This window comes from Bos indicus x Bos taurus, chromosome 15, assembly GCF_003369695.1.
Source record: "Bos indicus x Bos taurus breed Angus x Brahman F1 hybrid chromosome 15, Bos_hybrid_MaternalHap_v2.0, whole genome shotgun sequence".
Taxonomy (NCBI): Eukaryota; Metazoa; Chordata; class Mammalia; order Artiodactyla; family Bovidae; genus Bos; species Bos indicus x Bos taurus.
This window is the reverse complement of record NC_040090.1, coordinates 41,518,830-41,542,728: the sequence shown is the minus strand read 5'-3', so window position 1 is coordinate 41,542,728 and position 23,899 is coordinate 41,518,830. Positions and strand designations below refer to the sequence as shown.

General features: G+C 37.8%; 1 protein-coding gene across 4 annotated transcripts in view; it reads left to right on the top strand.

Moving 5' to 3' along the window:
• The window catches only part of SBF2 (SET binding factor 2), a 496,673-nt gene that overhangs the window by 361,192 nt on the left and 111,582 nt on the right, over positions 1-23,899 (top strand). For all 4 annotated transcript variants that reach the window (XM_027563255.1, XM_027563254.1, XM_027563253.1 and 1 more), the window contains exon 17: positions 2,120-2,188. In XM_027563255.1, coding sequence (XP_027419056.1) covers positions 2,120-2,188 — 69 coding nt within the window. The remainder of the gene's footprint in view (positions 1-2,119; positions 2,189-23,899) is intronic.

Genomic DNA, 23,899 nt, shown 5'->3' with positions numbered 1-23,899 from the left:
ATGTAGTCCCATTTGTTTATATTTGCTTTTGTTGCCTTTGTACTTTTAAGTGTCACATCTAAAACATGATTGCCAAGAATAATGTCCAGGAACTTACCACCTGTGTTTTCTCCTAGGAGTTTTATTGCTTCAGGTCTTATATTCATGTCTTTAATCCAGTTTGAGTTGATTTTTGTGTATGATATAAGATAGAAGTCTAGTTTCATTTTTCATTTGGATATCCAGTTTTCCCAGCCTGCCTTTATTTTAAAATAAAAACATAAATGTGGTTCCAAAGTAATGACTGCCTTCTTATTTGCAGGGCAGCAAAGGAGACACAGACATAAAGAATAGACTTTCATTCACTGTAGGTGAGGGAGATAGTAGGATGACCTGAGAGAGTAGTATTGAAACATACACATTACCACATGTGAAATAGAGAGCCAGTGGGAATCTGCTGTATGATGCCTGAAACCCAAAGCTGTGACAACCTAGAGGGGTGGGATTGGGAGGGAGGTTTAAGAGGAAGGGAACAAGTTCTTGCCTGTGGCTCATGTTGATGCATGACAGAAACCTCACCATATAGTAAAGTAATTATCTTCCAATTAAAAAAAAAAAACAACTAGTGTTTGCACAACAGTAAGGACACTGCCCACTGCCCTCATAGAAACTTCTTAGATAAGCCTGAGTCTTCCTTGTAAAACCAAGCTTCTCTCTCCTAATATGTTACCTTTGCTGATGTATTCATGGATCCTGATGGTTAATATAAATTCTGTTTGTTTGCTTTTTATGTAAATGAGATGTTTCCCCCTTAGAAATGGGAGCCACGTTGCGTAGCAGCCATATCTCAGAAACCTTGTTCTACCAGTGACCTTTCTTTTTCAACTCTCTCTCCCTTGGATTTTCCTCCTTGGTGTGCACGGGTCCCTTCTAATTCTTACAGAATCAAAGGATTACATAGAATGTTAGTATTCATCTGGCTCAGTACTACCAAGATTTATTCAGCCACCCATTTGGATGTCATGACTCTTCCACAGCTTCCTCCCCTTTACAGCTATGAGCATTTACACTGGGGGCCTTTGTTTTACTCTACTCACTTACACCCTCATCATGTCACCAGTAACCTCTTTGATTCACAAGTTTCTTGGCTTTTTCTCAATCTTCATTTTACTGAATTTCATGAAGCTTTCAACACCATTGGTCATTTCTTCTCCTGACGTCTATAGTATTGTGCTCAGTCGCATCTGACCGTTTGTGGCCCCATCACTCTAGCCCGCCTGACTCCTATGCCCATGGAATTTTCCAGGCAAGAATACTGGAGAGGGGTGCCATTTCCTACTCCAGGGGATCTTCCTGACCCAGGGATCGAACCTGTGTCTCTTGCGTCTCCTGCATTAGCAGGTAGATTCTTTACCACTAGTACCACCTGGGAATCCTGACATCTTTAGTATTGCTTTCTTCTAATTTCTTTCCCATCTTGATTTTCCTTTATTCCTTCTATATAAGCATCTATCTTCCCCAGGTTTCTGTCTTTAGCGGCTTCTCTTCATTCCTCTCTCTCCATTTTCCTAGCAGCTGCACCATTTTACATTCCCACTGAGATTTCCTGACTTTCCTATTCCCCAACATTTCACCCAAAGGGTTTTGGCATCACTGATATTTCTTGCCTGATCCATAACAAAATTTTACATGCAAACTCTTCATAGGTAACACTGAGAAAAAATATACTATTTCAATTATAACATACATCCCAGTCTTAGAGAAGTTAAAATGTGGAGGGAAAAGGTGTATCTTTGGTTCAGTGAAATGCAGTAATTAAATATATTTAAACCCCCTCCAAAATTTTTTGGACAAATTGCACAGCTATGAACATAAACGGGAAAGTAAAAGTAGCTACTCACCAATAGTGTATGAAAATATCTTTCTCAAATGTATTTTTACAACAAAAGACTGTGCTTCAGGACAGTATTTTTTTCCAGCTCTTTTTTCACAATTATCTAGGTAAGTCTTAATGACAATTTAGAATAAAAGTAAAAACCCCTTAGAACAGTAAATAATGTATCATAGATTTTTGTTTCCATATATTTGTGATTTCTGATAAATGTCCTAATAATGCTCATTTCTCTTTGTTTTCTTTAAGGATTGTTCCAGTTTAGAAGAATATAACATTGCTGCAGCATTACTCCCTCTGACTAGTGCTTTCTATAGGGTAAGTTTTAGTGATCTATATGTAAGTCATTTTGATTTATATAAATGTATTCAGCTTGATTTATCATGGAACTACATCAGTCCCATCTCCTGACAATATCTAAGACACATCTGTGGCTATATCTATTATAACATTTGTTGCATACTATGTGCAAAAAATGAAATACATGTTAAATTATCTCCTAAGATATAACCCCACCACTCTATCCCCATTTCATTGTTCTTTAGAGCAACTTAATAACCTGAAATTATGTATTGTTTAGTTTATATTTGACTGCTCTCTGCCACCAAAGAAAACAAATTTGGTGGGATATTATTATATATATTATAATTATACTTATATACTTATATTATATATTAATTAATATTAATCATTAATTATAATAAATTTATTATATTTAATAAATTTAATATTAATATTATATATTATCTGTCTTATTCATTGCTATATCCCAATGTTAATAAGTTTCTACTGAATGAATGAATGAATGAACACACTAGATGAATAAATGTCAGGCAGAAATTAGAGATTAACATCACTGGCAACTTCTGTGAACCTTCTTAAAATTTTCTGGAGTGCTCAGTGCTTTTCTTAATTCTATCACATACTGTAGTTCTCCTGTCCATGCCTTTCAAAGAGATTGATTCTTATGGCAAACAATCCAGCAAATTCTTATTCTCTCTTTTCCTGTAAAGACTTGTAGGGAGTTACGGAGCCACGCTCTGAAGAGCACGTTGATTACGTCTGTCTGAAATACACAATAGGAAACAAGAAACCTGTGGCAGCCAGGCTGCCTCAGGCCCAGCTATGTGCAGTTAGCCTCAGGAAGCTCAGGACTTCAGATAGGCGTTATGGAAGGACTTCTAGCTTAGCTACTCCCTGTTTCATGGACTCTAAGTCAAGAGAGATTATCAGATATTCCCAGATCTAATTTAGTGGAGAACTAACTAGGCATCAGATATATCTAAGTGCTTTAGCTGATTCATAAAAATGATCCATGCCCTTAGATGCTTTTTGTTCTGCCTATCCTTTTTGTTTCATCCACCATTTCTGACTGATGAGGTCTAGTCCTCTTCCTGCACTTAGCATGTGTTCAATAAATATTTCTTGATAAGACCAATTTTTAAAAAACTTTACTTCAAACAGTTTGTCCACAGTCTCTGAGTTAAAAGTCTTAACCCAAACATTCTCCATAATCAGGAGCCCTTTCTCTGCTGCTAAGTCACTGCGTATTCCTTTTTCTTCCTCCTTACCTTCCCATCCTCTTCAAAAACAGAAAATGAAATTTATGAGACTCACACTTCTGAGATCTGGCAGGTCATACTGAGCATCCTCAGGAAATAAGGACAAATCTCAAAAATTTTAATCAAATGAATTTGGCTTTAGAAACTAAAGACAACCAGCTGGAGCTTGGGCATTATCTTTCGGTTTTCCCTTAACCAATCTCCAGGCCCACTCCAGTTTTTCTTAACTGCTTAGTGGTTCTTCATCTTATTCCTCTCCTAACATGAAGAACAATGTTACAAAAATAGGTCAGGCCCTCCTGTGTCTTAAACCATCAAGGAAATTTGTCTCCATATCCCAGAGTAACCAGAAAACTTTCTTCTAACTAGCCTTCATATGGGCCCTCACATGGGCATTTGTTAAAGAAAATAGCATTTTAAAATTTTCCTACTTTAACATCTAAGATATTTATTTCTATATAATATATCTACATTTAAAAAACAAGAAGAAATGTAGGGAAAATAAGAACCGACAGTAGAAACTCAATTGCTCAAGAAATCCAAACTACTGAAGACTTTGTTTAAGCTGGATTATTAACCTGTTTTACAGTGTATTAGTGAGGGTTTGGTCATCAAGCGAAAGCACCATGAGTGATAGGAAGTAAGGACCCTATTGTAGGGACCAGCTTTTATATTGTTATAGAAGCTGGAGAAGAAGTTTATGGAAAGCTTCAAATTAGGGTCTACCTGTTGGCCTGATGTCACTGTAGGTCATCAGGGCAGCAGTCAAGAAGAAAAGCTGGGCATGACAGAGGGAAGAACAAGGGCAAAGTAGAATCTGTGTATGTCTCTCATGTCCTCCAACTTCAGGGAAGGAGGTGGCCTGAAAAAGAAGCCACGTTGTTGGCCATTGAGCTACACATGTGCCTAGCTCTGAGTAGGAGTAGCTAATGGAAGAGATCCAATAGGAACTGGAAGAAATGTGAGCCTGGTTCTTCCCACACATTAAGATGATCCAGCAGATTAGTTATAAAAGTGTATGAAATACAGCAGCACGTGGCTGTACTGACCTTCAGAGTGTAGCGGCCACTGCTTCATTTTTGCCTTCCAAATCTTAGACACATTTCTCTGTCATTAACCTTAACCTGGACTCATGCGGCAAAGAGAGTTCTGGGAAATATAGTTCCAGCTTAGCTTAGTTTACACAGTGCAAAAGCATTACACTGTGTTTTTTGTTTGTTCCATGCATGTGTTTAATGCATGCAGTTATTTAATAAGCAGGGATGCGTGCCATGCTTTTCTCTGTGTTATCAAACTTAATAATACAGACTTACATTTTATGATGAGTTTATAGATTTAATTCTTTACTGTTGGCTTGGCTTGATTTTACTTGGTTTGTTTTGGTTTAATTTGGGCATGAATTACTCAAGGTCCAGTCAGGAGCCAGAAACCATAACAGTAATATGAGCAGGAAAAATTTAATGTAAGGAATTGTTAAGTTAATAGGGGATTAACTACTAAGAAGTACAGAAGATTTTAAAGAATACAGAAATAGCAGATAAAGGGAGCAGCTTGTCGAAGGTTCAGGCAGAATACCCACAAAAGGAGCAAATTTGGAGAGGGCCACTCTCCAGCAAGACTGAGATTCAGACCTTGTTGGAGAGGCATTGCTATGACCGGCACTGAAGCGAAGTTCACTGAGGGGCTGCAGACTTGGACTGGCAAGCAGGAAATGCCCGCTGGAGTTCTCACAAGGCTTGCTAGGAAGCCGCCGTCTCTGGGGCACCACTGAAACTTGCGAAGTGGGGAGCGCGTCTGGGTGTCCCACACACAACTAGCAGGAACGAGAAGGAAGAGCACACCAGAACCAGGAAAAGAGACCAGTTCATACTGTAGTGTCCCAGCTGGCAAAGAAAAACTGTGACAGGTCCAGCTGCATTACCAAAAAGCGAGGAAAGGCAGGTGGATCCGGAGGAGAGAGGCTCTGCACTGATACCCAGCAGACAGGGTTAAGGAGTAGATCATATTGATTCTTAGATACTTTCTGAGTTTCTGTCTTACAGGAAATTATTGCTGATGCATAGTGGATTTGTTAATTCAGGAAAATTCTGTAGATGTCAATTGCATTATCCTGGCCTCTGATTGCACATGAGCCATCCTCATACTGTTCAAAGGGTGTAAATTCCTGAGTCTTGCTCAGCATTGCTTCAGAAAATGGACTCAGCTACTTGTCTTGCTTAAACTTGCTTTGAAAATATTTTTTAATAACATTTATTAGTCTTTTTTTTTTCAATGCACCAGGAGTTTATTGAGCATCTCAACAAAAAAGGTTACTATACCAGACAATATCTTGGGTAACAAGATGAACAAAATATTGATGGGGCCACTAGGAACTTACATTAGTCTTTATAATGTAATAAATAATAAACAAGCTGGTCCACAGTTTTCATCAATCAGGTAGACATTTTCTTAAAGTAGTATATATGCATGGTTAGAAAATTCAGATGGTACAGAGAGATAGAAAATGCAAAATAAACGCTCACTTTCCCACCTCTACTCCATTTCTTCTGACAATTGGTTTCCTCCTAGGGGAAAAAAAAAAGTTGTGTATTTTTGCTAGAATATACAGATAAAATTATTTTTTAACTAAAGTGATCACCTTGCTTTTTTCACTTAGTAGTATATCTTGGAGATCCTTCTGTATACCTAATTAATTTATAGCATATATACCTAATTATTTTTAATGACTGCATATATGTATCCATATATATGTCTTTTTAATAGTGGAACTCAAAGCCTGCTCTGAGTAAGGTGGTGGGAGAGATGATGGATCAGGTGCCTATGTTGTTGGTTTTTTTTTTTTAATATATCAGCTATTTTTTAAAAATTGAAGTATAGTTGATTCACAATATTAGTGAATTACTGTTAGTTTCAGATGTATAGCAGAGTGATTTTTTTTCAGGTTATACCCATTGAGTTATTGTTGTTTCTGTTTAGTCACTAAGTTGTATCCAACTCTTTGGCAACCCCAGGGACTGTAGCCCACCAAGCTCTTCTGTCCATGGGATTACAAGATATTTAATATAATCCCCTGTGCTATACTGTAAATGTTTGTTGCTTACCTACTTTATGTATAGTAATTTGTATCCTTCCTTCCTCCCCTTTGGTAACCATTAGTTTGTTTTCTATATCTGTGGTTCTGTTTCTGTTTTATATATAGATTCATTTGTATTATTATTAGATTCCACATATATGTGATACCATATAGTATTTGTCTTTCTCCATCTGACTTATTTCATGAAGTATAATATTCACTACATCCATCTGTTTTACTACAGATGGTAGTATTTCTTTCTTTTATGGCTGCATACTATTCCACTGGGTGTATATATACACACCATTTCTTCTTAAGCCAATTGTATGTTGATGGGCATAGGAGTTGTTCCCATGTCTTGGCTTTTGTAAATAGTACTGCTGTGAACATTGGGGTGCATTCATCCTTTGAATTACAGTTTTCATTTTCTTCAGGTATATACCCAGGAGTGGGATTACAGGATCATATGGTAGCTCTAATTTTAGTTTTTTAAGAAACTTCCTTACTGTCTTCCATAGTAGCTGCACAAATTTACATTCCCACCAATAGAGTACAAGGATTTCTTCCCTTTTCTCCACACCCTCTCCAGCATTTATTATTCATAGACTTCGATGATAGTTATTCTACCCAATATGAGATGGTACTTCACTGTGGCTTTGATTTCCATTTCTCTAGTAATTAGCAGTGTCAAACATCTTTTCGAGTGTCTCTTCACCGTCTTATGTCTTCTTTGGAAAAATGTCTATGTAGGGCTTCTGCCCATTTTTTTAAATTGAATTTGTTTTTTCAATAATGAGTAATATAAACTGTTTATATATTTTCAATATTAATCCCTTGTCAGTCACATCATTTGCAAATATTTTCTCCCATTTCATAGACTGTCTTTTCATTTTGTTGATGGTTTAGTTTGCTGTGCAAAAGCTTTCAAGTTTGATTAGGTTCCATTTGTTTATTTTTGCTTTTATTTCTTTTGCGTTGTGAGACTGATATAAGAAAATATTGCTACAATTTATGTCAGATAATATTTTGCCTATATTCTCTTCTAGGAATTTTAGGGTGTCGTGTCTTATATTTATGTCTTTAACCCATTATGAATTTATTTATTTTTCTATATGGTGTAAGGGAGTGTTCTAATTTCATTGATTTACACATAGCTGTCCCAAATTTCCCAGCACCATTTATTGAAGAGATTGTCTTTTATCCATTGTATATTCTTGCCCCTTTTATCATAGATTAATGGACTGCAGATGTACAGGCTTATTTCTGGGCTCTCTGTTCTGTTGCATTGATCTATATGTCTATTTTTGTGCCAGTACCACACTGTTTTGATTATTATAGCTTTGTAGTATGGTCTGAAGTGTGGATGGGTTATTCCTCCAGCTTTGTTGTTCTTCCTCAGGATTACTTGGTAATTCTGGGTCTTTTATGATGCCATATAAATTTTAGAAATCTTTGTTCTAGTTCTGTGAAAAATGTCATAATGTATTTTGATAAAGGTTCATTAAATCTGTGGATTGCTTCAGGTATTATGGCCATTTTAACAATATTAATTCTTTTGATCCAAGAGCATGGAATATTTTCCCATTTCTTTGAATCATTTTCAGTTTCCTTTATCAGTGGTTTCTAGTTTTCAGGATGTATAGTTTCTTTTTAATTTAAAAAATAATTATGCATATACTTACCCTTCTCATAAAAGTAGAGTGTTTTATTGGCCCAGATTAAACACGTGTCTCTCTTTTAGAGCTTTGCTTAGACTAAAAGATGTACCATTTTTGACATTATCTATATGAGATCTTTGGGAATTTGTTACACCACGGCCACCATAAATATAGAGGTTTTTTTTCCTCTACAGTTCTTTCACACCTTTTTCTACTTTAAGAAACTTGTATTTAATGTGTCTTTAACTCATGAAGCCTTTCTTGAAGGTAGTACCTTAACAGCTAGGTTTAAATGATCAGGGTTACTTTTATGGTGAAAAATAATAATTTTTACATTTATTGTTTATATGGTGCTTTCATTCTCAGTTCAGAAGATGTTTTTTATGCATGCCAAACACTGTGCTTATGTTTGTTGCTGAGTTACAGGTGAATAACATGGTCCTTACCCTCAAGAAACATACTGTCTAATGTTATATCTTTTAATTAACTACTGACAGAGGAACTCTTTCAGTTATTAAATAACATTGGGCTACTCTTTGTTTACTTATGACGTGAAGTCACTCAGTCGTGTCCGACTCTGCGACCTCATGGACTGTAGCCTACCAGGCTCCTCTGTCCATGGGATTTTCCAGGCAATAGTACTGGAGTGGATTGCCATTTCCTTCTCCAGGGGATTTTCCCAACCCAGGGATCAAACTCGGGTCTCCTGCATTCTAGACAGACGCTTTACCGTCTGAGCCACCAGGGAAAGATCATGTTAACTGAAGAACCATGTAACATGGTAGCAGTGAGCAACAATAAAGTCTATGAACCACCATTTAATACCTTCTCCTCAGTGACCTATGTAGCTTAGACTTGAAAGTGAAAGTGTTAGTCACTCTCTTTGAGACCCCCTGGACTGTAGCCTGCTGGGCTTCTCTGTCCATGGAATTCTCTAAGCAAGAATATTGGAGTGGGATGCCATTCCCTTCTCCAGAGGGCTCTTCCTGACTCAAGGATGTAACCTGGGTCTCCTGCATTGCAGGTGGATTCTTTACCATCTGAGTGACCAGGGAAGCCCCACCTCAGAGTTATGCTGTTGCAGTTCTTAATAACCCACGTAATCTGGAGAGAGTCCTATCAAAGTATGACCAGTCCCTCTCGTTACCTCTGTGAGGCACATCTGTTCATTAATGATACTCAGAATGACTCACAGGAGAGATGACACTTTCTCCTTTGGCACCAGTCATGGTTTATGTTTACCCGAGGAGAAAAAAGCAGCACCCTATTTACGTTAAATTCAAGCATCATAAAGTGTTGCCTTCCCAAATTCCAAAGATTTCCCACTGTGGATGCCACTCTGAGAATGTTTTATTGATTGAGCTAGGTCTCATTCAGCCTAAAAGCATTACTCAGGCTCTCATTCTCAGTGGTAGATTTTTTCTTCAAAATTCTCATTTCATATAGTACATAAAAATGTCTTTTCTGAAATCTAGTCACATGGAAGATTTATTTTATTACTAGATTTATTGAGGTATAATTTAAATACCATGAATATCCACTCCTTTTAAATTTCATTTCAGTGACTTTTAGTATACTCACAGCATTGTGTAAGTATCACCACCATGTTATTTTAGAACATTTCCATCACCCCCAAAAGAAATCTCATGCCCATTTAGCCACTCTCCATTCTCTGGCAACCACTAACATACTTTCTGTCTCTGTAAATTTGCCTTTTCTGCATATTTTATATAAATGGAATCATATATATATTCTTTTGTGTCTGACTTATTTCACTAAGCATAATGTACTTGAAATTCACCTATGGTTTTTTGAAGATTTCTTTAGGGCTGTTAATTATTAATGAAAAAATTCTCATACCCTGAGTGCTTATGTCACCTTCTGTAATTTTCACCTTATTTCAAATTATACCTAATTCTAATGAAATATATAATTAATTATCTTTCAGTAAATACATTAGGAAAACATATGAGATGTAAAGCATAATTTCTCAATTTGAAGAAATATATTTCACATTTCTGTCTACATTTTATGGGGTTTTTTTATATTTCCATTGCTAAATTTTAACTTTTTCTGATACATTCTAAATGAACATCTACTAGCTTATCTCACTAAATAAAATTTGAGACCTAGATATCATTTCTATTTCAAAATATAAAAGCCCAAAGCAAGTATATTCAGCATGATGTGATAGGAAAATCTGAAAAATGTCATTTGTATAAGCCTAGGTTACCTAATCTGGAGAAGGCAATGGCACCCCACTCCAGTACTCTTGCCTGGAAAATCCCATGGACGGAGGAGCCTGGTAGGCTGCAGTCCATGGGGTCGCGAAGAATCGGACATGACTGAGCGACTTCACTTTCACTTTTCACTTTCATGCATTGGAGGAGGAAATGGCAACCCAGTCCAGTGTTCTTGCCTGAAGAATCCCAGGGATGGCGGGGCCTGGTGGGCTGCCGTCTATGGGGTCGCACAGAGTCAGACACGACTGAAGTGACTTAGCAGCAGCAGGTTACCTAATCAGTCAGAGAAGCAGAAAGTTAACATTAAAGCATGAAAAATGTCAGAATTTTCTGTTTCATCTCCTGAGCAATGATCTTCCTGCCCCCAGACTCTAGCAATAATTCTGCCCCCCAACGCCTGCCCCCCAAAATAAGTGAACTAAAATCTATAATCAGTATGTTTCATATCAAAGCTTGATATCTCTTATGTAAGCCTGTGCACCTAACAGAGAACAGTAAAGAACAGAAGTCCAAAGGAACGTGATAGGAATAATAACATTTATTGAATTTTTGCTATGCACAAGATGCTACATTTGGTTTACTATACCTAATCCAAGTCAGTGAGTATTATTATTTCCATTTTAAGACAAAAAAAGCTATGTCTTAGAGAGAATCTGTACCACTGAGCCAGTATGTGGCAGAGCTGAAACTCAAACGCAGTTCTACTTGACTCCAAAGCCTCGTGTCTTTAACTGTGATAGGATTCCCCACGTGAGTCCGGTTATGCAGCATACTCTTGGAGCTTTTTTGACTCTTTACTTAGAGGTGTTGAACTGGCATCACTCCTACCTCCTCATTCCATCAGCCATTTTCATCCATATATCCAGCAAAGATATTTCATTAAGCTTTGGCTTGGAGGATGCAAAAGTTAGGAAATGCTGATTGTTTGTTTGTTATGGTTAATTTAAGAAATAACTGTCCCATGACATTATTTATAAATCTCTAACTTCCACATATTTCTAATATAAAGCATGCTAAGTACACAGGATCACACCAGATGCACTTTTGTATTTCTTTTACTTTAGAATTTATTTGAATAACTAACTGACTTTGCTTCTTAGTAATTAATATGGACTCTACTTTTCCCACAGTAGATACAGCAGCTTCTAACGGATGGAAGATTGCTGCTGGAAGAAAAATCTTTTCGTCATAAAAAATAGATATTTCATCAGTCTTCATTTTTCTGCCTTTGGTACATGACAAGAGAGTTTCTTAAAAATCTACAAAATACGAAAAGAATTTTGTTTTCTTAGACTTCATAATCTGGATACATTGCATTTCCTATAACAGATCTCAAAGGATTACATTTTTGGCCCAAAAAAGGAGAGAGATGATAAAGGGTCTTTTTCCACCTTTTTTTTCTGCTGTAAAATCACATACTAATCTTAAAAATAAGTCAGCAGAAAAACAATTCAGAGTGAAGACAGGCATCAATACTGGGCTGAATCCAAATTTGGCCTGGAAAAGATATGAATATGTTTATTATAGCGGATGCTTCCAGTACAGCAGAATTTTAGAATGGCCAGAAAAATAGTATCTTGCTTTTACTTCCTCTACCTTCTTCTTTTCTTTAGGACAGTATAGCATTCCTTCCTCCTCCTGCGTCTCAACACAATCTCTTCTTGCTTTTCTTACTCCTTCTTTCCAGTTTTACACAGCTGCTCCTTTCTCCTGGTCCTCCTGAAAAGCCTCTATAATTTTATAGCCAGTTTGGAATTACTGTTTTTTATTGTTGTTATTGTTTAGTCACTTTAAGTCGTGTCTGACTCTTTTTCAACCCCATGGACTGTAGTCTGCCAAGCTCCTCTGTCTGTGGGATTTTCCAGGCAAGAATACTATTGTGGGTTGCCATTCCTTCTCCAGAGGATCTTCCTGACCCAGGGATCAAACCTTGGTCTCCTGCATTGGCAGGCAGATTTTTTACCACTGAGCCACCAGGGAAGCCCCGTTTTTTTTATTAATACTAGTTTAATATTCACAGTTTAATGATGCAAGGCAATTATAGAATAATTACTTAAAAGTTTGAGAGTGGATATTAATTATTATTGTGTTTTCTAGTGAAGAATTAATAAATACTTATGGAGCCTTTTTCTTGACTGTTCAACTTTTTTATATTATGTTCAGAGGTTGGGGGCCCTTTTGTTCATTCTTCAGGAAATAAGACAGCCTACTAATACAATTGAGTTTAACAGACATTGAATACTTACTACCGTGTCCCAAATGTTAGTAAAACATGGTGAATAGTCATGGTTTCTACCCTTAAAGAGCACACACTTACAGAAAAGACAGATTAGTAAAATAAATTACAGTGTAACTGTTCTAAAACAGGTATAAGTACTACATTAATTCCTGGTGCAGCAAGGAACACTACAAATGAATTATTGACATTTGTGCCTTGAAAGACAAATAGGCATTTGTCTCACACGTGGTGATGACGTGAGAAGTGGGTGGGCTGGGAAGACAAATATTACAGGCAGAGAAGATACCATGAATTGCTTATTGGGAATTATGGCTATAGAGGTGGAGGCACAAAGGCAAGGTAGTTGGTGGCTATTCTGTGAAGGGCTTTGTGTGCCATGTTAAGTAATTTGAATAATGTATAAATAATAGATTTTTTTTACTTCTATGCTCATAATTCTTTTAAAGGTTTAAACAAACTAATAGCAAAAACAAGATTTGAAGGAGCATAGTTACTTGTAAATATAAAGTTACTTTAACCACTTTGGTAGAAAATTTTATTTCAACAAAATCTCTGTCTATTTTATGTAAACCTCTGTCCTACAAATTGTGTGAGTTGCAAAAATGCATAAGACTTGCTTTCTGCTATCCACTGATTATCTAGTAGGATAGATAGGCATGAAATTGACTAGCACAAAGTAGACTAGAAAGAAACAAAGTGAACTGTTAGACTGAGTAGGAGTGTACCAAGGATTAAGGAGACTAACCTATTATTTATTTTTTAAAATCCTCTATAATCTCCCTTACATAATGACACCATGATTTGTGGGAATCTGTTTTCTCTTCCTCCCTTTCCCTCTGGGTTCAGGTTTTGCTATGTGTGAGTTTTGTCCCCTCCCTCACATGGGGACCTTCTCCCTTAGGCTTTCTAATCAGTTTTCCATGCTTTCCAGGGCATAATTGTCCTTCTCTCCTAATTTCCTTCTTTTCAGAACCTCTTTCTGTTATTTCTTCTGCTTCATTCAGCCTTAGAGCATCCTTCGACATTAATATATGTGAAAGCTACACAAATCAAGACACTTTCATTAATGTTGTAGAGAAAGTTACTCACAAAGGATAATTTGTTACCAGTAATTAGCCTTCAACCTCAAGATTTATTACCAATATTCAGTCAAAACTGTTCACTCTAATCATTCACTAAGAAGTATCCACCTTGGAGGAGGGACCTGCTGTTTCTTCCATTATTATTGTATAACAGAGTCGAGTTTGAAATACAAACTACCATTCAAAGTGGAGGTCCAACCAGATGCTTTGGAACAGAAAGATGGTCTGACTTTACTCTCTTTGTTTATGCATATGTATATGTATTGTTCTGGAATTTGATCCCTTGAATGAGTATCTGTTGTAGTAAGAGGTTAGGAGAACATGATATGAGTACAATTATTGTAAAGGGTATTCAGTGTACTAAGAAAAGATCAGAATCTTGGTTACATAAAATCCTCAGCTAAATGCCAGAAATTTTGCTTAAGTGCTTTGAGGGAATAGCCTAACTTTAAAAGGAGAGTTACAAATGCAGATTTAAAATATGTATGTAGAATGGATTAGACACTATTTATTTAAATATTCTTAAAAGATTCTATATAATGGTAGTGTATAATTACTTGTTTTTACTCATTGGTTATTGAAAGAGAATAAGTAAAAGAATAATAAAAATCATAATTACTTTTATTGAGTACTTCTGACCTACCAGGAACTAAACTAAATGTTTTCTATATGTATAGGATCATAGTAACTATTATTATTCCCATTTTTTGAATATTATTATGCTATTTTAAAAAATTCTTTCTTAACAACACATGGTCAGACTTCTTGTCATCTAAACTTTGAGCTTGTCTGAAACTCAGGTATCTAGATTTTAGAAAACAAGGTGAAAGCTTATGAAATAATTTTTTTCTTTCATGGGTTTTCTAATACTTGATAGTTTTTATTTATTTACAGAATTCACTCTGAAATTTTTAAAATTTACCCACAAAGGGACCTCCCTGGCAGTCCATTGGTTAGGACTCCACACTTCCATTATAGTGGTCACAAGTTCGATCCCTGGTCAGGGGACTAAGATTCCACATGCTGCAGAGCAAAGCCCCCCAAATTATTTTTAATTTACCCACAAAGATATTTTCAGAGTCAAAAAAGTAATCTATATTCAAAGCCATTTAACTTGTTAAATCTCAGAAAAGATTTTTATTATTTCAATAATTTATTACTACTATGTATTATATGTATCATGTAATATGTAAGGGCTTCCCCAGTGACTCAGCAGTGAAGAATCCATCTACAATGCAGGAGACAAGAATTCAATCCCTGGGTCAAGAAGATCCCCTCAAGGAGGAAATGGCAACCCACTCCAGTATTCCTGCCTGAAAAATCCCATGGGCAGAGGAGCCTGGCAGGGTGGATCCAAAGGATCTTGGAGTCAGATACAACTGAGTAACTGAACACACACACACAAATGTGATATGTTGTATTTTTATTGAAGTATAATTGATTTGCAATAGTGTGTTTCAGGTACACAGCAAAGTGATTTGGTTTTTATACATATATAAAATATATATTCTTTTTCAGATTCTTTTCCATTATAGGTTATTATAAGATGTTGAATATAGTTCCCTGTGCTATATAGCTTTACAGTAAATCCTTGTTGTTTATCCATTTTATTTATAGTAATGTGTATCTGTGAATCTCATACTCTTTAATTTATCCCTCTCCCATTCCCCTTTGGTAACCGTAAATTTGTTTTGTCTGTGGGCCTGTTTATATTTTCTAAGTAAGTTTATTTGTATTGTTTTTTAAATTTCACATGACAATAATATATAATATTTATCTTTCTCTTCTTGACTTACTTCATTTAATGTGATAATCTCTAGGTCCATCCACGTTGCTGCAAATGGCAGTGTTTCCTTCTTTTTTATAACTCATACCCCATTGTATATACGTACCACGTCTTTATCTGTTCATCTCTTGATGGACACTTAGTTGCTTCCATGTATTGGCTGTTACAAATAGTGCTGTTATAAACGTTAGAGCGAATTAGAGTTTTCTTCCTTTCTGGATATATACCCAGGAGTGGGATTACTGGATCATATGATAATGTGTTATATTATTAACATGTCCTGGGCTATCTTTTGTAGGGAATGATGAGATAATGGATGATGTGCAGCCACACAAATATTACAAAGACTGTAGAGCTGATTTCAGGAGAGGAATTGCATTCACCCTGACCCATCCATTGTTATATTCCAGATTCCCTTCATGATTAGTTCAGGTTATATAATAAAATTTTCCTTGTGGAAAGCTAAACATTCTTCGTGAGATCAAATATTCACCTGCTTTTGTAAAACTACTTGCATTGACCAGCCGAGACTGAGATTTATAATTAAAAACACATTGATTTATACTTGATACGTTTTATGGGAAATTTTTTATTATGCTCACTTTAAAATAGAGATCAATTAAACCTTTATCTGATAGTATCTTGTTTAAACAGCTAATGAGTATGATAGTCTTATAGAAAGAGGAAGCCCTATGCCTCCTCTAAGGAACCCGGTGAGCAGATCACCCACTGCCACTATGTCAGTTGCAAGGAAACCCTGCCTGGAAGAAACAAAGAGCTAGCATCTCAGTCCTGGCAAGCTACAGAGGAGAAATTCTATTTTGTTTCCCTCTTTTTGTTTCACTGACTGTTTTTGAAGGCGTGAGATTGTAGAATTGGACCTTGGGCTAGTTACTTCCACCTTCACTTCTGCTCCTGGGGAAATGGAAGGTGGCAATAAATACAGCACGGGTGTTTATCTGAAGACATTTAAGGAATTACAGCTAGAGGAGTGCAGCCCCTATTTACTTTTCTAAAGGGAATGGGTGGCAAGAGTTCTAACATTTTTCTGTATTTGGCCCTTGTATTATATACTTAGAGACAATCCAGCTGCATGTCTTTTCCACTGAGCACACTGCAATTTTAATTCATTTTCAGTAGATCACTTTAGCAGTTGTTTATTGAATACCTACTATGTATACAGTGCTGCAGGCGTGATGATGATGATGATGATGATGATAGCAGCAATAAAGTGTATTAAGCATTTCCTATGTGCCAAGCACTGTGGCTAAGCACTTTATGTACTTTATGTACATTAGAAGATCATAATCTTTACAACCTCCCCACAGTCTAGATGTTATTTTCTCCATTTTACATTTGAGGAAACTGAGTCTAGATAAATAACTTGTCAAGGCCGTACAACTAGTAAGTGGGAAAAGGTGGTATTCAAATCTAGGGACTTCCACTTTGACAATGTAGCATACTGAATGTTCTGAAACATCCCAGGCCAACACTCCCACCACCAGCATTAAAACACTTAACATGTAGGATAATATAAAATATCTTATTTAATGCATAACTCAGCACAGGAAAGTAAGGAGAATCTTCAAGGGTGAAAATGAAAAGGAAGCAGGAATCTAAGGTGATATACTGTTGCTGGGTAAAGCTGCAACTAACCTGAAAGCATCTAGTTATACCCTGAACCTAGAACCTTTGGCATTGGGTGGGGAGACTGAAATCTATAGACGTACAGATTCTCTGAGAAGCCATGGCAGTCTCTTGCCTGGATATTACCTCTTTTTGGTTTCCCTGCTTTCACCTTTGCCCCCTACATTCTGTTGTCAACACAGCTGCCAACATTACCATTTTAAAATGCACAGCAAGTGTGTCATCCCTCTGCTAATAACCCCCTTCCCCAACTGCTGCTTATCATACTCAGAGGCACTGTCTTAAATTAACTCTGTGGTTTTGTCCCTCAGTTCCCTGTTTTTACTTAAATGTCATCTTCTCAGTGAGGCCTATCCTGATAACCCTATTTAAAATTTTACCTATCCCTCTCTAGCACTCTTGCTTCCTCTTGTCTGTTCTTTAGTGGGTATGTGCACATCACGTATTTTTATTATTTATTTTCTCAGTCTTTCTACTAGGCTCCAGGAAAGCAGAAATTTTCACTGCTTCACTGGTCTGTCCCCATCTCCTAAATTGTGCCTGGTACACAATCAGTCCTTAATAAAAAAGGAAATTAATGAAAAGGAAAAACAAAAATACAGTACAGGGGATCAACAAATCCCAGAGTTGTTTTCTAAAATGAGTAGTAACTAGACTTAATACTCTAGTTTTATCTAACTCCAGAATCTGTCCCTTTAACCATCACATAGGACACATCTTCCAAAATACAACTTCCTTTCACCTTCACAAAGCTTACCACTATCTAGTGAGTGGACCCTGGAGTCAGATTGCTGCTGCTGCTGCTAAGTCGCTTCAGTCATGGCCGACTCTGTGTGACCCCATAGATGGCAGCCCATCGGGCTCCCCCGTCCCTGGGATTCAACCCAACACCAGAGTGGGTTGCCATTTCCTTCTCCAATGCATGAAAGTGAAAAGTGAAAGTGAAGTCGCTCAATCATGTCCGACTCTTAGTGACCTCATGGACTGCAGCCCACCAGGCTTCTCTGCCCATGGGATTTCCCAGGCAACAGTACTGGAGTAGGTTGCCATTGCCTTCTCGGGAGTCAGATTGACTGGGACTTAAGACCTGTGTGAGCTTAGGCAGGTTATTTTACTTCTCTCTATGGTTGTTAACCATAATAAGGATGATAATAATATCTACCTTATAGGGTTATCATGAGCATTAAATGCTGTCAGTTCAGTTCAGTTGCTCAGTCGTGTCCAATTCTCTGGGACCCCATGAATCGCAGCACGCCAGGCCTCCCTGTCCATCACCATCTCCTGGAGTTCACTCAAACTCACGTCCATCAAGTTGGTGATGCCATCCAGCCATCTCATCCTCTGTTGTCCCCTTTTCCTCCTGCACCCAATCCCTCCCCGCATCAGAGTGTTTTCCAATGAGTCAACTCTTCGCGTGAGGTGGCCAAAGTACTGGAGTTTCAGCTTTAGCATCATTCCTTCCAAAGAACACCCAGGGCTGATCTCCTTTAGAATGGACTGGTTGGATCTCCTTGCAATCCAAGGGACTCTCAAGAGTCTTCTCCAACACCACAGTTCAAAGCATCAATTCTTCGGCGCTCAGCTTTCTTCACAGTCCAACTCTCACATCCATACATGACCACAGGAAAAACCATAGCCTTGACTAGACGGACATTTGTTGGCAAAGTAATGTCTCTGCTTTTCAATATGCAATCTAGGTTGGTCATAACTTTACTTCCAAGGAGTAAGCGTCTTTTAATTTCCTGGCTGCAGTAGGCTATATAAAGTGTTTTACTGCCCAGCATGTGATAGGCCTTCAGTAAGTGTTAATGACTACTGCTGATTTTTTATTATGCCTTTTTCCTCCTCCTTTTCTTTGTGTCAAGCTTAGCTCAGTTCTGCCAAATGAGAGTAACAAATGCTGTGAAAGCCAGTCAGAAGTCCTATAGGTAGATACATTGATTGTCTAACATAAGAATCAGCACTCAAACTAACTGTCCAATAATTCTTACTGGCTTTTTGCTGAGTGTTGGTTTGTTGGTTGGTTGGTTTTATTTTCAGAATACTACAGATATATTTATTGCATTTTCTTAGCATAGAAAGCTCTGTGCCAAAGTTGTGCTGAGTTTTGAAAGCATTAATAGACAAATGATATGAGGAAGAGGGGAATTGTAGAAGAATAGAAGACGTGGTCTGTGTATTGCTCTTGGATTAAGAGAACTTGGTGATAACCCTCCAGGGGCCCTATAAAAACAACTCTCCCCCCAGTACACACATACAGTATACACACCACTCTACTTATCAGGCTGTACACTCCCTACTGAAAGGTCACGTGCTGATTACTTGAACTGAAAACATACAAAATATCTGACCAACTCTCCAATGATATCATGGCAAATATATGGATTTAGGGGTAGACTGTCACTAAACATTGACACATTGGAGTGGAAGGAATCTAAAAGTTTTAGTCAGGCCTGCTATCTATTCTTCCTGTCCTTTCTGGCAAGATTGCAAACTCAAATGTTTAAAGAAATCAGACTGGTAATGTAAATGATTGAAACGGAAATGTGCAGAACTGCAGAATGCTTCTTCCATGTTAAGACAACATCTTCTGTTTAGTTCCAGTCTTGTTGTCAGGTAGAAATATGGGCACAGTGTTGCTGGGTCTTGCACTTTTCAAAGTAAGACAGAAATCAAGGTTGGGGGGCATTGGGGAGGTTGGTTTGGTTGTTTTAATTTTATTGACATATAGTTGATTTACAGCGTTGTGTTAATTCTGCTATACAGCAAAGTGACTCAGTTTTATATACATACACACATATATATATATTCTTTTTCATACTCTTTTCCATTACAGGTTATCATAGCATATTGTATATAGTTCCCTGTACTATACATTCAGGCTTCCCTGGTGGCTCAGTGGTAAAGGATATACTTTGCTAATGCAGGAGACAAAGGTTCAAGTGCTTATGTCAGGAAGATCCACTGGAGAAGGAAATGGCAACCCACTCCAGTACTCTTACCTGGGAAATCCCATGGATGGAGGAGCCTGGTAGGCTGCAGTCCATGGGGTCACTAAGAATTGGACACAACTGAAGCAGTTTAGCAGCAGCAGCACTCAGTATTCTTGCCTGGGAAATCCCACGGACAGAGGAGCATGGCAGGCTACAGTCCATGGGTGGCAAAGAGTCAGACACGACTTAGCAACTGAACAATAAGCTCTATATAGTAGGGCCTTGTTCATCCGTCTGAGCTTGCGTCTGCTAATCCCACTCACTCACTCTTCCCCTCCGCCACCCCACCTTCCCCTTACCAACCTGAAGTCTGTTCTCTGTGTGAGTCTGTCTTGTAGATATGCTCATTTGTGTCTATTTTAAATTCCATATATAAGTGATATTATATGGTTTTTGTCTTTCTGACTCACTTCCACTTAGTATGATAATCTTTAGATCTGTCCATTTGCTGCAAATTAAAAAAAAATTTCCTAATTATTAATAATAAAATCCAAAATAAAGTAACTGCAAGATGCTAGATTGTAGCCTTTACTAGAGAACCTCTATGTGGATCTGGTAGATAACAATGAGAAATGCAAATTTTAACCTGAAAGAAAGGTTTGACTGAAGGTATAAATTTGAGAGGCTTCTAAAGAGAGATGATTACTAAATGCTATTGGGAGGAAAGAGAAAATAATACAAGTCAGAAACCTGAGGGAAGTTTCTATGGAATGAGAAAGGAAGAAAAACCAAAGAATGAAGCAGAACAAGAGAGTCATATATAGGAGATCAAGAGAACTTGCAAAATTCCTGCTTTTGAATAGAAGTTAAAGGAAGAAAGGAAGTTGCTAATTTGACCAGTCTTTCAGTGCCTTTAAAAATCAACTAATCATTATTTAAAAACAAAACCTGTGAAAGTAGAAATGTAATTGTGAGCTGAAGCTAAACTGAAGCTAATCTAATAACTCCAGAAAGAATGAAGTGATGGAGCCAAAAACAATACCCAGTTGTGGATGTGACTGGTGATAGAAGCAAAGTCCGATGCTGTAAAGAGCAATATTGCATAGGAACCTGGAATGTTAGGTCCATGAATCAAGGCAAATTGGAAGTGGTCAAACAGGAGATGGCAAGAGTGAACGTCGACATTCTAGGAATCAGCGAACTGAAATGGACTGGAATGGGTGAATTTAACTCAGATGACCATTATATCTACTACTGTGGGCAGGACTCCCTGAGAAGAAATGGAGTAGCCATCATGGTCAACAAAAGAGTCCAAAATGCAGTACTTGGATGCAATCTCAAAAACAACAGAATGATCTCTGTTCGTTTCCAAGGCAAACCATTCAATACCACAGTAATCCAAGCCTATGCCCCAACCAGTAACGCTGAACAAGCTCAAAGGTTCTATGAAGACCTACAAGACCTTTTAGAACTAACACCCAAAAAAGATGTCCTTTTCATTATAGGGGACTGGAATGCAAAAGTAGGAAGTCAAGAAGCACCTGGAATAACATGCAAATTTGGCCTTGGTGTACGGAATGAAGTAGGGCAAAAGCTAATCGAGTCCTGTCAAGAGAACACACTGGTCATAGCAAACACCCTCTTCCAACAACACAAGAGAAGACTCTACACATGGACATCACCAGATGGTCAACAGCGAAGTCAGATTGATTGTATTCTTTGCAGCCAAAGATGGAGAAGCTCTATACAGTCAGCAAAAACAAGATCAGGAGCTGACTGTGGTTCAGATCATGAACTCCTTATTGCAAAATTCAGACTTAAATTGAAGAAAGTAGGGAAAACTGCTAGACCATTCAGATATGACCTAAATCAAATCCCTTATGATTATACAGTGGAAGTGAGAAATAGATTTAAGGGACTAGAGCTGATAGACAGAGTGCCTGATGAACTATGACAGAGGTTTGTGACATTGTACAGGAGACAGGGATCAAGACCATCCCCATGGAAAAGAAATGCAAAAAAGCGAAATGGCTGTCTGGGGAGGCCTTACAAATAGCTATGAAAAGAAGAGAAGTGAAAACCAAAGGAGAAAAGGAAAAATATAAGCATCTGACTGCAGAATTCCAAAGAATAGCAAGGAGAGATAAGAAAGCCTTCCTCAGCGATCGATGCAAAGAATTAGAGGAAAACAACAGAATGGGAAAGACTAGAGAACTCTTCAAGAAAATTAGAGATACCAAGGGAACATTTCATGCAAAGATAGGCTCGATAAAGGACAGAAATGGTATGGACCTAACAGAAGCAGAAGATATTAAGAAGAGGTGGCAAGATTACACAGGGAAACTGTACGAAAAAGAGCTTCACGACCCAGTTAATCACGATGGTGTGATCATTACCTAGAGCCAGACATCCTGAAATATGAAGTCAAGTGGACCTTAGGAAGCATCACTATGAACAAAGTTAGTGGAGGTTATGGAATTCCAGTGGAGCTATTTCAAGTCCTGAAAGATGATGCTGTGAAAGTGCTGCACTCAATATGCCAGCAAATTTGGAAAACTCAGCAGTGGCCACAGGACTGGAAAAGGTCAGTTTTCATTCCAATCCCAAAGAAAGGCAATGCCAAAGAATGCTCCAACTACCTCACAATTGCACTCATCTCACACGCTAGTAAAGTAATGCTCAAAATTCTCCAAGCCAGGCTTCAGCAATACGTGAACTGTGAACTTCCAGATGTTCAAGCTGGTTTTAGAAAAGGCAGAGGAACCAGAGATCAAATTGCCAACATCCGCTGGATCATCGAAAAAGCAAGAGAGTTCCAGAAAAACATCTATTTCTGCTTTATTGACTATGCCAAAGCCTTTGACTGTGTGGATCACAATAAACTGTGGAAAATTCTTCAAGAGATGGAAATACCAGACCACCTGACCTGCCTCTTGAGAAACCTGTGTGCAGGTCAGGAAGCAAGAGTTAGAATTGGACATGGGACAACAGACTGGTTCCAAATAGGAAAAGGAGTACGTCAAGGCTGCATATTGTCACCCTGCTTATTTAACTTATATGCAGAATACATGCGAAACGCTGGGCTGGAAGAAGCACAAGCTGGAATCAGGATTGCCAGGAGAAATATCAATAACCTCAGAAATGCAGATGACACCACCCTTATGGCAAAAAGTAAAGAGGAACTAAAAAGCCTCTTGATGAAGGTGAAAGAGGAGAGTGAAAGAGTTGGCTTAAAGCTCAACATTCAAAAAACTAAGATCATGGCATCTGGTCCCATCACTTCATGGGAAATAGATGCGGAAACAGTGTCAGACTTTATTTTCTGGGGGCTCCAAAATTACTGCAGATGGTGACTGCAGCCATGAAATTAAAAGACGCTTACTCCTTGGAAAGAAAGTTATGACCAACCTAGATAGCATATTCAAAAGCAGAGACATTACTTTGCCAACAAAGGTCCTTCTCATCAAGGCTATGGTTTTTCCAGTGGTCATGTATGGATGTGAGAGTTGGACTGTGAAGAGCTGAGCACCGAAGAATTGATGCTTTTGAACTGTGGTGTTGGAGAAGACTCTTGAGAGTCCTTTGGACTTCAAGGAGAGCCAACCAGTCCATTCTAAAGGAGATCAGCCCTGGGATTTCTTTGGAAGGAATGATGCTAAAGCTGAAATTCCAGTACTTTGGCCACCTCATGCGAAGAGTTGACTCATTGGAAAAGACCCTAATGCTGGGAGGGATTGGGGGCAAGAGAAGGGGACAACAGAGGATGAGATGGCTGGATGGCATCACCAACTCGATGGACATGAGTC